The following is a 16,071-nucleotide window of genomic DNA, read 5'->3' on the forward strand; positions in this document are numbered from 1 at the left end:
TACACATGATAAATAACACAATTCTGTAATCAAATGTGTTTGTCCATTTTTCAAACATGCAAAGTGGAGTAGCTAGAGAAGTGGGGAGGTGTCCTATAATGTGTGAGGGCAGTGATGTAACAAAGCCTAAGGCCACACCTAGAAATCTTTCAAAATTACTTAGGCAGCCTAAACTTTGCTAATTTTCTTCATTACTTTCTTTCATTACTTCAAAAGAATTGCTCAGCAGACCAGATCCCAAAGAAATAAACATCTATCATCTTAACATCTACATGCAATTAAAACTTCTTTTTTCCAGGTTAAGAACAGAGTGGTTGTGACACAGTTAAGTGGTAATTGCCCACTTTTACAGGACATAGGCTGAACTGGCAATATCCATGAAATCAGATTATGCACTTACACAGCAGGTGGAAAAGATAGGAGATAGGTGTGAAGAAACATCCTAGAAGGAAACACCAGTCCAAAAGAACACACTGCAGATACTTATGAAGTACCAGCTGTATTGCCTGAACTAAATACATTTTAAATTCCATGCTGTATAATATAGTTGGATACACTGACTAAATCTTTGCTTTTAGGAAAAAGAAAACTTTCCAGTCTCATGTATCCTATGTCTGTCAAAGCCTGCATTAAGTCAGAGGTTACCTTAAACAGTTCACAGGATACGAAATGTAAGAATGTGAGTAGTTTTTGTGTGCCTTGGTGTAGGTAGTGCCTGTGCACACATACTTGTACACGTATGAGCACAATATTCTTCTCACTCCATTTTTTTTGCTGGAAATACCAGACAAAAAGACCTCAAACTGCTGCTTAAGAGCCCAGAAAATCTTTGGTTGCCTCAACACACAGAACTCTTGGTAATTCTAAAAGCACATCAATCTCACTTTACTTAGTAATTTCTCTCCAAGCGTGCCATCTATTGGGAAAACAAACAAAAAATTCAGGTTTTACTTGAAAATATACAAAATATACCTCACTGGGTATCAACAAATTCATTCTTGCCAAGCACCAATCAAAAAGGACAGAGAAAGAGAATGAGAATCAACTGTTAAACAACAAAAGTGTAGAAAAATGTGAACAATGTGTCTGAGCAGCATGCAGCCCATTGAGGGGAGAAAACCTGCTACCAACACCACTGACCACAAAAGACAAATGCATTTTTGAACAGTTTAGAATCCACTTTTATCCAGAGAGATAGAGATAAAACAAGGATTCAGCTGAGAGAGGAATGGGAAGATTTCTCAAAATTTAGATGAGTTAATGGCTGGAGATATTTGTAAAACAGACTACTTAGATCAACATTGTTCTTCAAGATGTAAATAATTCAAAATAACGTCACACAGTATATAAATTCACAAAAAAAAAATATTTTGGCTAGTAAAATCCTTAACCTGTAGGGTTTTTAAAATTAAATTAATTAATTACTATAATACTTAATTTTTCATATTTCAGCCAACAATGAATTGCAGGGTAGAACCAACATTCCTTCCTGGGCAGGTTATTGCACATTGTTCCAGACCTCTGTTTCCTCCACTATTTCTAGCCCCTTTGGTAGCTGTCACTGCTGCAGGCAGCCAAGCAGCCTACACAGGAACCATCAGATTTATCTTAATCTCAAAAGCTAGACTTTTTTCCCCTTTATATTTTTTTTCCTATATTTACACCTTGTTTTCTATAGCAGATGAGGTGAAAACATCCTTGAACTTACTGTGCATCCTGTACCCCAGTTCCCCGTCTGCTGACATTCAGTTCCTAGACTCCACAAATGTTTTTCTGACCTCAATGCACTGCAGTACAGCCCTCATATCCTCCTCTCCAAAGCATATAAATATTTCTAGAGGTGTTCAGTGAGTCTCCATAGAAAAGGGTCATTTTGCAATAATGCCATTCAGTTTAAGGTAGCTACAAATATGTATCTCAGAAATAAATTTTTATCATCTCTCACTATATCAAGTGCCTTATGGCTGACTGGTCCCCAAGAAAAAAACATGTGAAGAACTTTCAAGTTTTCAAAAAAGGTATATGTTGCCACTCAAGCCCTTGCTAAATTGTTTCTCCAAATTTCCCAAACACACTAAATCTAGTAGTAAAACATGCAACTGTGCACAGAAGGTTAGAGAATATTATCCTTGTTTTTGGATATCAGCTAAAATCCTTTTTTTTTCCGTTAGATAAATGATAAAGGATACCAGCAAATGCAATCTGCACTGGCCAGAAGACCTAGAAAGTCTTTGCAGTCCTTCACTGCAGTCACTCTACAATCAAAGCTAGGCAATATCAGAGTTCAAGATGTTTGAATGATTTTATTTACTTTTGCCTTCAACAAGTATGTCTGCAATTCTGCTGAGCCAGTTTTCTTCACCACTACTCCATGAACTGGCCACATTTATGACAGTGAATGCCATCTGAAAGGAAGGAGGACTCTTATTACTTGTGAGTGAGAATCTTTTTTAGCACCACAGGAGCACCGTACAGCTCATGGTGGGAGGAGAGATGCAAGCTGGTTCTTTCTTTTGGAAACTTAGTTGGCTTGCCTCACATTTTAGGAGCTGGATCTAACAATGGACACTTTGTCAGTATCATGTAATGAATGCATGAAAGACACCAAAGCTAGATGGTCCCGATTTATTCCTTTTCTTTGATTAAGCCATACTTGTGAAATGCAGAACAAAGAAAGGGTATAGCAGAGAGAAGAGCCAATGGTGTTCTTGAAGAGATGCAGAATTTCCCTTCAGTGATTATCTGTGTCTTTGATCTCTCAATTGCTCAAGGAAAAGAAGACAAATAAAACTTTCCAGGATTAGTAGATGCAAAACTTACAATAAGAACTCTTTATAATCTCAAGCTTTTTAAAAATACCTATGTTAGCTGCTCAAGCTAAATAGCCTATGCATAAATTATTGAACACTGGTTTAAATTCTCCATAGTTTAGCTATTTAATGTAAGATGCCTGTTCATTGTAGTATCTATAAAATGAAACATGACATATACATATTCTTCCTGATTTACAAAAACCACTATAAGAACGTAAAGCTTATCTGACCTTTTAGGAATAATGTGGTAACCTAACTACAGGTGCTAAGTGTCACAGTAGATGCTTGACTTCCAGTTGCTGGCCCAGGGTGGTGCAGGTCTCTGGTAGCACAGGTTCTGCAAGACCCGATCTCTCCAGGTGTTCCTGAAGCACCCCGAATGTTGTAAACTACACATGTTCAGCACCTGAACTGCAGTGTCTTCTCAACTCTGAATGCCCAGTGCCCAGCAGTACAAGAGGCATGAACAATGCCACGGCAGTTTCTAGGCAGTTCTCACGAGCCTTTTACTATCAGCATGATTTTGCTTGTTGCTTAGAAGTGAAGGACATTTCTCAAGAACATAAGGAAGTAACAGGCTTTAAAAATGGGCAGAGTAAAACCATGTGGTATTTTAGAGGTATATATGAAGTAACACTGGCAGTTGTAAAAGGGGAAACAAAACAGGCATTGTTTGTTGTAAAAGGGGAAACAAAACATCAGCATGAGACTCTAGAGGCTGCAGCGCTGATGTCCATGTTTGCCACAGACACTCTCTGTGCTAAACATGTCCCTTACCTCTCAGAAGGTGTTAGCCAAGAGCTTGTAATTTTGTCTCCTCTGGTGGGATAAAGGGCTTATTAGCTTTGTCTCATCACCTGGTTAATGTAGTTACACAGGTTTTGGACTAGCGCAGGCATGAACCTTGCCAAGTCAAGAGGATAGGTCATTGACCCAGAGATGGCCACAGGGTGAAACCAGCAGCTGGTGGGACTGCAGCTGTGTCGGGAAATGGCTCAATCTTCAGTGTGAAAGAAATCCATGGCTCTGAAAGGTCACCCCACATAAGCGGACACTCTGCCGTGACCTTCATTTTGGCTACACTTCGTGTCAGCCACACTGGACAATGAGCAGAAATGGCACAACTGTGCTTGCATGCTTGCTAGGATTTCCTGTCAGCCAGCAGTCATTGCTTGCTTAACTGCGTATTAAAACAACTGCCTTTTGCCACTTTTTCTGTAATACTGACACAAATTATCCAGACGTATCCATTTTCAGTAAAACAGATTAACTGGTTGCATATGATCTTATCCTACTTAATCTCTCACAGAAGACAGGAAAAACTATTTATGAAAAGGATGTTATATCCAAAATTAATTTCATTAATATGTTGTTAATAAGCTGCTGTTATAGATTGTGCTAGGGTAAAAAAATATTTGTAATAAGAATTATTCAAGCGAATAAGCTCAGTGGGGAAAAAAAGGACAAAATTCCTAGCATACAGGCTTTGGAAAGGCTTATCCCTTTTGTCTACAAACCTGACCCCATTAGTTGCTCTGATGAAAGTAATTCTTCCTACTTCTTCTTTGGTTGCCTCTTTGATATCCTTCAACTGTTGGGGGAACAACATTATTGCAAATTACTATAAAACTATATGCAATTTATACTTTTTCTTTCATGGCGTTTCAGAATCCACTCAGTATACTTGCTTAAGTGATGAATGCAGTTTAGAAGGGGGAAGATACTAACTCACATTTCTAAGTATCTTCTAACATAGAAAAGACACTGTCAGTGTGAAAATCTGTAGGGAATGGGAGATGGCTGAGAACGGAAGGAATGATCATGGCACATTTAAGCATGTATGATCTCTTCCATAGAAAAAGGTTAGAGAGCAACAAATTCTCAGTTTCCTTCAGCAACAAATGAAGGCTGGCTAGGTTAGTAAGTTTCTGGGGGGAAAGCATTAGCCCATTAGCATTAGCCCAGAGCAGCCTCTGGTGGTCTAAGAAAAAATGGTAGTATTTATACCTAAGGATAGAAATACGTTTTTTAAAAGGATGTATGTACATATTTAGCTATTTTACTCAATCCTCCATTCAACACATTAAAAACCAGATGCTTTTAAAATGATCTGTCAATATGCTTGTTAAAATCTGAACAGTATTAAAATTCACATGCATTCATTAGCACATTATATAAAAGTAAAATGCTTGTGTTTAATCATTCCATAAAAGTATTGTAGTCAATGCTGATTAACAAAAAGTTTTTTCCCTGGTTTGCCTTGCTAAAATTGAAATAAATTTTACAAGAATGTTACAGAATTGATGACATTTTCTGTCTTCACTTGTGAATTCAGTTGGCAGATGTTTTCAAGAACAAAAATATCTGTCTTATTACAAAACATATTAAGCACGTTTTCCTGCCATAATGTTTGACATGATGTTTATTACCCAGACCAGATCAGTTCCTTTAGCAAGCCATTATATATGCCAGAAAGTGCATTATTTCATAGTTAAGGAAACTTCCAGCATGAAACAGTAAGTACTTTGATCTTTCAAGAGCACAATACTTAATGCATTACACACCGCCATAGTCGTTTTTATCTATACTCATTTTGTAAAAAATACAGTGCAGTTTGATATTTTGTACTTCACGACTCAGCTTTTATATATTCTTGAATACCCCAGCTATTTTCTTTACTATGAAAATAAAGAAAATACTTAAACATAATTACCAAGGAATTCTCCAGTTCTTAGAAAATCTAGCTGCACAAGTGAGAACATCAACCAGACAGCTTTAATTTGTTCACATGGCATTTCCTCATTAGATTACAACAGATCTCAGTGATCCTATGAGAACATAATTTAGGATGTTTATTCCTGCTGCTTAACAGTCTGAAACAATTTCTCCAGCATATTTGACACAAACATATTTTTCCTTCAATGCTAGATGAAATTAAAGCCTTCCTGTGAGGAAATTTTTAATCTAGTCTATCCATACTTTTTCCTACACTGCAAAGTTGACATAAGACCTGCTCAGGTTTTTCAAAACTCTTTGACGAGACCATTATAAATCATACACCATCCTTAAATATCTCTGTTGAGTGACAGCACGTTTTATTTTAAGAGCCTAGTGAGTCAAATGTATGCTGTACTATACAGTAAGATTGTATCTGAACTGCCCTTTGAGATCACCCCAAACCAGCATGACAGTACCACAGTACTGTCAGCAGCGTATGGAAGCAAGTGCCTGGGTGCAGGCAGAGAGCAACCCTATGGGCTCAGGCATGGGAGGCAAGAAAATTGCAAATATGGCATTGCACCCCTTGCAACCACCTACAGACTTAGCAGTTCTGACCAACAGAGTAAATGGAACCCTACTGATGGTCCAGTTTTGTTTCAGAAACTAATAAGCAAGGAAATTGCATTGATTTGTTTTGCAATACACTACAGCAGGTATGTTTCTCTTTCTGCTTCAAAAAACTGTCTGTACTGGAGTCTACTTAGAAAAAAACCCCAAAATAATAATTTCAGAATACACCACCAAGCTCATCAGAAAACCCAATTTCAATTAATTGACCTGAGGAACAAGACCACCAACCACAGTTTCACTAAAACATATACTACTTCTTTCCTTGACTTGAAGAAAATCAAATAAAGCAAACATCAACAGTCATATTTAAGGCATGGAGCAGTGCAGAAAGGAAAATGTGACGGAACAATATATTTCATATTTCGGGGGGTTAAGCCTCCTGAAACCAAATTTCATGCCTCATCAGGCAAGAGTCATGAGAAGGTAGAATTGCTAGAAAGGTTCACTTTCAACAAGGGAACACTGAACTTGCATGCTGACTAGACTGCTTTTCAGACAATACAGCAGCACTGTCCACTGGATTCTCATGGACCTTAAGTTAAGACTGGTTGCCCCTCTTAAGAAGGAGGGTTTGGCTAGAGGGCAGAATAGCATCTTACAGAAAAGCTGGAAACAGAAAATACAGTGCCTTGTTGGTGACTTTGAATATATATATGTATTCCTTTGTATCCGACATTTAGGTATTTTTCAAAAGACAGTAAATAATTATGGTATTTGTGACAATCTTGTATTCAAGTTATTAACCCTTTTAACTAGCCAGCACAGTTATATTTCTTCTACAAAAACTGTTATGCTAAAAAAGAAATTAACAGGGGCATATTAAAATTTAAATGATTATAACATGTATCTTGCTGGATTTTTCTCTGTTTCTTACCAGAATGACAAACATTTTTATTGTTTTACCTTCACTGTGGAGTTTCTGATGTGTTTTACTGTTGAATGAAAATGCTAACTTTCATAATAAGGGTTTTGGAAATTGTGTGACTCATTCTGGAATGTATAATGCACAGTATGCATATGAAGCAGAATGTGCCAATGTGCAAATAATATTGTTTGTGCCCCCTGCAGAATTAGAAATCCTCGGGTAGCACTGTTATAATGATCCCATGCTGGTAGCATTACAAAGTGCAAAGGTTCGCTGAGTCAGAAAAGGGCAAGGGACACAGTTTCTTCATCATACCATTCTCAAGTTATTCTAGCTGAAATATTTATTAATATATTAGCAAGTTGCCTCTTTCATCTGCCTTCAAAAGTTTAGCTCAAACACAATGGATGGCTGCACATATAAAAATGATACATTACAGGATAAATTTACCACCACACAAGATGAACACTGGTATTTTCCACAATACATTATTAATTTGGCAGGTGATAAAAAAACTATCAGGCTGTAACTACCGCCTCCCCAATATAACACAATATGATACAATATGATACAATATGATACAATATGATACAATTTAATACAATATAATATAATAAAGGCACACATGACACGTAAAGCTAGTATGTTGCCTAAGCTTCACTACAAAGAACACCTCTGTTTATAAAATGGTTTTTAGAAAGTCTTTCCTAAATAATTTCTTTCCTGATAACACCAATGAGTTCCTCTGGGCTTTATTTAAAGTTTCCCTTTGAAATTAAAAAGAAAACTTTTGTAACACTTCCAAAACATCATGATCAATAAATGATTGATTTATATCAAAAATACCAATTAAATGAAGAGCCATAAACTCTTGAATTCCATCTCAGTATACGTATTTGTTTTCAACTGAACATGCTTTTTATTAAGTGTCCTAGGAACAACAGGCAGTTACTGTGAATGAATAAAGAAGGGCAAACAAAACCAAAAGAAACTTACTCTAATATAGATCTGCATAGTTTCTTTTTCTTTTTGTGGATTTCGGTACTTTTCATAGAAGTCACGTCGCTTCTTTGTTTCCTTCCGGATTTCATCTTTTCTTTCTCTCTTTTCTGCAGGTTCATCTGAGATATCAGAAGACAGCTGTATTTGGGCTTTTGTCTTCTCAACTTCAATATAGTTCTCATTGGGATTCAGAACTATTACTCCATAGCCTTCCTGTTTTAGAAGAGAGTCACACACACAAAAACAAGAAGAAATGTGAAAAGGGAGATTTAATGCTTGAAAATGCTTTGCATTTACTGTAATGCTCCTTTTTTTATTTATTTCAGCAACTTTGCACATCATTTATAGAAGGATTTCTAAGAATATTCTGTCATTAAAGGGATATTGACGTGTAAATGTGTATCTGTGCATGTACTTATGCTTATACACATCCCTCAGCATCAGAAAAGTTGCCTGGTTTACCTTTAAAATAATTTAATATGTTGTTTTATTCATAAGCACTTTATATGACTTTTTCAGAAAACAATACAGGAACTAAAAGCAAAATGTTGCTTTAAGAACTCTACATAGTAATGAATAAAAACCTTTATGCCCAGCCAGTAAAAACCTTTAAAATAAAAAGGATTGAGAAATTTTATATATAAATATAGATACATTAAAGAAAGCATGTGAAAATTATTCACCACATTTTAAAATAGTAAAACCTTTTGTCTAGCTGACAATAAGTGTACCATGCAGTGGCAAATAGCAGCAGTAACAATGAATCAATACCAAAACTGATTCAGTAGTGTAGCTTACATGTCAACTCTTTATGGTGGGCCTGACTTTTTAGTGCATCTTTAAATCTGCTGTAAAAGTTCACTGCGATTATACTGTATATCCAACAAACCCAGAGCAAATTTGTGTCCTGCAGGATGGTTTTGAGGATAAAGTTACATTTTTGTGCCTCAGGAAATGAGCTGGTTGAAAAATTATGAATTTCTGAATGAGAAATAAGTCTTGAATAAATCAGCCAATTAAATTTTATGATTTTCAAATTATGGCAAATCACAAAAAATCATAATATTTGTGGATGATATAATTGCAAATGAAGGGAAAAAAGAGAAGCACATGTATTTAACAGATGTGTCCCTAAAGTTAACATGGGTTCCCAGTCGAAATCAAACTACCCTTTAGAAGTAAATTTTAATGAAGACTTGCATTTTGGAAACATCTACACTAATGATCTAATGGAACAGCTTTATTCCAGCTTTTCACTTGGTGCTTCATTTTGCACTTGGTCCAGGCATGAGGATCAAAAGAGGTCCCCCATACCTAGCTGCTCAGAGCCAACCAAGTCTACCCCAACAAAAGATATTTATTTGGGCTTGCTTTATTCTAATCTGTAGAGCCATTCACAAACCTTGTATTTCATTGTGGCCACTGTCAGGTAGACAGATTGTCACTCAGTGATTTTCTACAGCTGGACACACTCGACTAATTATCAAAATCACATCCGAAGGGAGCTCCTACCCCTCATCCTTGTGCCCTTCTCCAATGTCTGCCATAGCTTCTCCTTCCACCAAAAACCAAGTTAAAGGGCACAGTTGCACTCTGCTAAACAGGGTGAAATAGAGGCATTCAGGATACTACCTCTGGCATAAGCAATGTGGTCAAAAAAAGGTCACAACAGGCCAAAGAGAAAATTGTCTCCTTGGTAGATGTAGCACCATAAGGGGTCTCCTGTCACATGATTCCTCTGCCCTGCCTGCCATGAATTCAACTGGGATAAACATCAACAAACAGGCAAAAATATAAATAAACAAGAGGGAAAGGGTGAAAGAAACAGAAAGTGAAAGACAAATTTCAAAATCTATCTACACCATGCCTGGCCATATTAATGCACAATGCTATACTATGAGCTGATGAATTTTACAGCTTGGAAAATCTCAAGGCCCTAACTTCATCATGGAAAAGAATGTGGCTTACAAACACTTCTAAACTGTATATTTCAGATGAATGGATAGTTTTTGAGCTTGCTACTGCTAGAGTTTTTGCAGTACTTGGCAGACTGGTAGTTTTGGGGCTCTTCATCTTCTTGACCTGCTTGTTTTGAGCAGAGACATTCTTTGTATTGATTTGTTTTGTTTTCCACACAATGAGAATTCCAAAATTCATGTGTTTATTACAGATCTAGAACTGTTACAGAGATTTGAAACTCTGTGCACTTCAATCTGATCACAAAACAGACACACAAATCATCAAAGAACTGGAATTTGTCTAAGTTATTGATCATATAACTTAAAATTACGTGACTCATTTGTCTCATTTTATGACAACACAATGCCAACTTTTCACACAGACATCAACAGGTGAAATATGATTCTATTTTTAAATTCACTATTTTATAAATCAATTAAAGGAATTTTATTAAATAGATTTTAAGCACTGTAACATGACTTCCTTAATATTTTTTTTACAATTTCTCCCAGATAACAGGCTTTTCCTGCCAGTAGTGATAACTGAACTAAGATTGTTTTTCTCGTCTATTATGGGAAAGTCTAAGTCTTTCTCTTTGGAAAATAATCTCTTTTTAGACTGTTTGGCTCACATGATACAGTGTATCTCCCTTTCCCTTGTACTTCTGCATCCTAAATTCCAAGAAGATATCAATGGCACCAGAAAGAAGATTTGGGAGTAACATATAAAAATCAACACGGAAAAACAAAATTACTGGTAAGATATACCCAATTACAACCTCTCTCATTCAGCCTCTTTCTGAGCATTTTCTACTGAAAAGAAATACTCTGCTCTAAATCACATCAGTGTAAACAATATAGCTTTTAACTTCAATCAATTTTAAAAAAATGTAATTTATGTGGGCATAGCTACACCATTAAAGTTCAGTGCAATCAGAAAATGAAGAAAAGGTGGAGCTCTAATGCAGTGAATTTGAGAAGCATGCAAGTCAATGCAAACCTCAGAACACAAGACCATTAATACCTTTAAAAAGACCTTTAGCAAAATTTAATAAGAGACAAGATACAGTCTTTGACATAACTGTTAACATAAACAAAAATCACATTCATTAAAAGCATCTTTTAAAATGAAAGCCCTGTTCAGAAACAGCTCTTTGCATGCAAGATTGTATTAATCTTTTGTCACCATAAAGAGAATCTTTATGCTGGAAAGTATTAAATGTGTTATTATGTATTATTTTGTTATTTGTTAATTTGGTGCTAGTGCAGCTACACTAAACAAATCAATGTCACTAAAAATACCAATTTCAGCCATGATGAGCTTACGTCATTACTAAAACATAGCGACTTATGACTTACTTAAGTACCGAACATTTAGGAGGGTTTCTAAATCTTGCCACCTCCAGTGGTATTAGGTGGCATGCTAACATTAGGTAATAATAGTAGTTTTCAACACAATAATAGTGGGTTTTAGTGCAATAGTTTCCTCCTGTGTGACCAGTGTGCACAGAAAGAGAAACCACACTCTGAAAAGTTTTTTCATGGTAAAAAGCTAAGCTTTAAGGACACTACCCACCCCCATCCCCATCAATCTTCAGCCATCAGTGTACCTGTGATAAGACCTTATAATTATGGCAGACACTGACAAATGGAACTGCCAGCCTCTAATCTACAAAATTACAGTTTCTCTCTCAGACTAAAGCACCCAATTAACATCTCTTCCCCTCACGTGGTAATGCTTCAAGGTAAGTAAAATTTAATCTACACTAACTCCTACATTGTCTAGGTTGCTGCTTCTGGAGGTTGAGAATTGTGATGATGAAAGGAAAAGCAGGCTTACTAAGTCAAGAGTTGGAAAGAATCATGAACCACAGTTATAATACGTATACTACTAAGACAGAACAATGTAGAACAGAGCTTTCCATTTTAATTCATGAGCCAGAAATGGGGCAGTAGTTTCTGCCTCTTACTGGAAGTTCAAGGGGGTAAGCTTAAAAAAAAAAGAACCTCAAAGTATTTGAGGTAAATTCCAAACCTTTTGAAATCTCACCTGTCTGGCATATAAGTAATGAGCTAAACCACTCAGATCTGCATATTAATCTACCAGGGTGGGACACCATATGTGACAAGATAGGTCAGAGCCAGAGAGGTATCTTTTGATCGACATAACTATCTTTTTGGACTTAGAGTGAGGATCTGAAAGAGATCATTCTCCTACACTTGATCAACCTGAGTTTTCAAGTTCAGGTTTCTATTTGGATGGTTGGCAGCAAGACCAGAATTAATTCCTTGGGGAAATGCAACTCAAAGGACTCTGCTCTTAAACCTGCCTGTGGTTAAAAAATGGACACAGCAGTGTCCATTCATCTTTCTGAAAGAAGTATGGTCTGTTCATTTCCCATCTTTACTGCAAGAAGGGTACATCTATGTCACTGTTGCGACACTGTAGGTGCAACAGCAGGATGAGGTCATGACAACTAATCAGAAGTCACTAGTGAAGCGTTAAAGTAAACATAGCTGTTGGAGATGCAGCTCAGCTTGAAAAATGCCCCCTCCATTATTTGAGCAATTTTCTCAAGACGTGACCTGTGACTGAAATGTCAGTTGATTCTGCTTTCTGTTTCCTCCCAATGTACATTTTGGCCACTGCACCCTGCTAACACTACCATATTTCCATCCCAGATATGCCTCAGCTGCCTGAATTCCAGCACTGTGACCAAGTGCATAAAAATGCCATGCTTCTGCTAAACACACTTTGTCCCACTAAGTTCCAAACTTAAAACAGCTCATCAGGATAGGCAGGAAAAGAAAATGTACCACAAAAGGATTTTAGAGGACCACCTGTTGTCTATTATTTTTACGTAGCACTTACTCATAAATCATAACACAGGGTAATTAATCAAGCTGTCAAAGAGAAGGTCAAAGGTTATGTGGGCGAGTCAGAAGGTCATGCATGGGCTGATAGAGGTCAGGGTCACACTGCATTCCTCATTATCAAGTTGGGATGAGAGACGGCCCAAGCAAACAAAAGTGAAAGCAGATGGAGAACTCAGTGGATAAAAAAGAGGAGAAAAATTCACAAACAAAAAGATGTGGAAGAATGTGAGTTACCTTCAAACAAGGAGGAGAACAGGGCAGAAATACACTGAGATGTTCTCAAAAGACTGCACATAATACAAAGAAACTACAGTTTGATTATTTTAATACACTTACTATAAGTTTCCATCCAATTTTTTTGCAAATATTAAGCAACACCACAAAATGTGCGTGGTAGTTTTGGTTCCATTTCACATCTGAAGTCAGTATTTGCAATGTGAATTAGACAAAAGGAACTTATTACTGTGATTAATGCAGATGGATATGTGAAACTGCTTCTAAATGTTTAAGTTTATTTCTGTTTACAGCTACAACCAACAGATGTTCAATAAAGAAGTCATAACCTGCTTGAATGATGTATAAAGAACTGTACTTTCTTAAACACAAATCTTTAAATACACAAAGCATCATGAAAGCCTTTCTAGATGACATAGCAGTTATAAAATATTCTATCATTACACTGACCTGAATTAGATGCAGAATACGGTACAAAATTAGCTGTCACCTTTCCCTCAAAATCTTTGTTAATCTCATTTTGAATGTTTGCAGTTTTATCAAGACATGCATCAATGTCAGCTCCTTGGTTACTGAACCGCTGTACTTGGAAGAAGATATAATTAAAATGTTTTGGCACGGAAAAGGTGAAATTGTATCTTCTCCTGGTCCCTGAGGAGTCTGTAAAACATGTAGGATATATTGACAAACACACACCCTTGACTAGAGCCCTGACATCCTAGGTCACCCAGCTGCTATTTATTTCAAAACATTCACTTTACACTTATCCAAACTGCCACCTGCTGTGTAACTAACTTTTAATGGATATTGGAGCTATAGAAACAATAAACTCTTCATTTCCTTTCTGTTGCTGCCTTCTAATTCGTCACTGCATTATGTCCAAATCTATTTGCATGCAGAACTGTATTTATCTTACTCCACAATCTTTATGCTGGAAATTATTAAACATGCCATGACTATGTCTTACTTTAGTATTTGTTAAATTGGTGCTAGTGCAGCTATACTAAACTAATCAATGTTCAAAGCTACAAAAACCTACCAGAAAAGCTGTTCCCATATTTTGAGTTTACTGTTGAAAAGTTTTGAAAAGAATTAATGTTTTACATCTCCCTATAATTAGCAACTCAAATATGTCTATGTGTTAGATCTGCAACCCTGTTTTATGCTGTTTGTTCACAAGGTCAAAACTGAATAAAAACATCCATGAATTAAAAGGATTTTTACATCCTCAGTTGTTTACTGTATTCTTTATAGGGAACTTCCATGCCTTTACAAGCACCAGTTTCATTAGGATTTGCAGCAGAAAATTATTTCTTGTGGCAAGTGAGACACAAGAAACTATGGTATGCCATTAATTTAATTCTGTGAATTAACAGAAAGAACTATGTTCATATTCAACTACCGCTTCAAACACTGTTTAATAAACATCAGACCCACCCCCTCTCCCTGATGTGACATTTGGGCTATTTGTAGAAATCAGAGACTGAATGGAAGTGAATCCACCCCAGCCATGCAGGCAGGATACTAGGCAGCAAATAATCTGTCCACAACAACTGCTCAGTCTGTAAAACCAGATTCTGCTTTCCTTCACCAAGTGCAAACAGCTCTGGGGTCCATACAACCAGCGAAAGAATGAACCCACCAGTCTGCCCTCAAGATATCCTATAGGAGCCCCTTCTGTAATTTAAGTCTGTACTCTAGAAGTCCATCCTCTCCCCTACTGCCTTAAAAACCTATTTTAAACTCTTTTCCAACAAAAATTTCAAATGCTTCAGAGGTACAAGAAAAAAGAACTAAAATTTTAAAGCAAATGTTATTTACATTTAAATAGAACTTTCTGAAAGTGACAAACCAGAAATAAAGTAAATAATTTTAATAAAGCCCACATGAATAACAAGTAAAGTTAAAGTAAAGTATAATCAATCTATAAATAAGGAAACCAAGGAGAATATCAGTTACCCCCTGAAAGTTATGCTCAAGTACAAATGCAGAGCTGGATTGAAGGATTTTTTTAATGTTTCTGCGGTATTTCTAAGTATCCCATTAGCTGACAGTAGAAGCTCTCAACTGCACATTCGTTTTTCAATATACTTTGCCTCCTCCCTGAAAATGTCACAGTATGTCTTGATTATTCTCATTAACACTTCATGATGAATATAATCCCAAATAGTCGTTAAGTGTGTATTTGCTATGTAACAGAACGTGAAAAAGTAACAATTTATTCTACAATAAACCTTACTTCCTTTGCTTTTGTAATAGTTTAAAATATTTGTAAACAACTTCTCTTTCTGAAATCCAGATATTTCAACGGACTTAGGGCTTTTTCTGATTTGTAAAATATTTAGCTTGAAGAAAGACAACCCAAGATACCAAGATCTTATACTTTACCTTTCATTTCCAGAAATTTATATGTATTAAACTACCATGAGAAAAGATTAAATGTCAATCCCTTGGTAGGACTGTATTTCAGTATTCTAAATGGAAAACACATCATGCACATAAGTGTTTTTTGTAAAATATAGAAGTTATCCAAAGTCTTGAAAGACAATTCCCATTTCATGTCTGATAATCAGAAATCCTCTATCTCAACGATAGAAATTCAGCTACTTTTAGTATGTGCATGTATTTAGTAATTCCCTGAGAAAACAGACAATTGTAATCTAACAGTAAAGCATTTGGTCTGTACCTGCCTTCAACAAGCAGGTGCAATTCAGTACATTGATGCTCCTTCCTTCCCACAGTGACCTTCCCATGTCAGAATATACTTCTTATACTACTGCTTAATTATTTAATTACTTATGAGTTATGCTTTCTTTGTAACCTTTTAAATGACTAACTCATTAAAATGCAGAAATATGCAAAACATGATGTCACTGGGTCAAACAGCTGTGTTGGTAAAATTATGGCTGTCCCTAAGAACATCAAAATAATATAATTTATATTGTTCATTATATGGCAAAAACTTTTTAAA

General features: G+C 36.2%; 1 protein-coding gene across 2 annotated transcripts in view; it reads right to left on the minus strand.

The window, feature by feature from the left end:
• ARB2A (ARB2 cotranscriptional regulator A) overlaps positions 1-16,071 on the minus strand; it is a 272,494-nt gene that overhangs the window by 120,940 nt on the left and 135,483 nt on the right. For both annotated transcript variants that reach the window (XM_066181284.1, XM_066181283.1), the window contains exon 7: positions 8,026-8,244. In XM_066181284.1, the coding sequence (XP_066037381.1) occupies positions 8,026-8,244 (219 nt within the window). The remainder of the gene's footprint in view (positions 1-8,025; positions 8,245-16,071) is intronic.

This window comes from Chamaea fasciata, unplaced genomic scaffold (genome assembly GCF_029207755.1).
Source record: "Chamaea fasciata isolate MVZ Bird 193981 ecotype frontalis unplaced genomic scaffold, bChaFas1.0.hap1 SCAF_4, whole genome shotgun sequence".
Classification (NCBI taxonomy): Eukaryota; Metazoa; Chordata; class Aves; order Passeriformes; family Sylviidae; genus Chamaea; species Chamaea fasciata.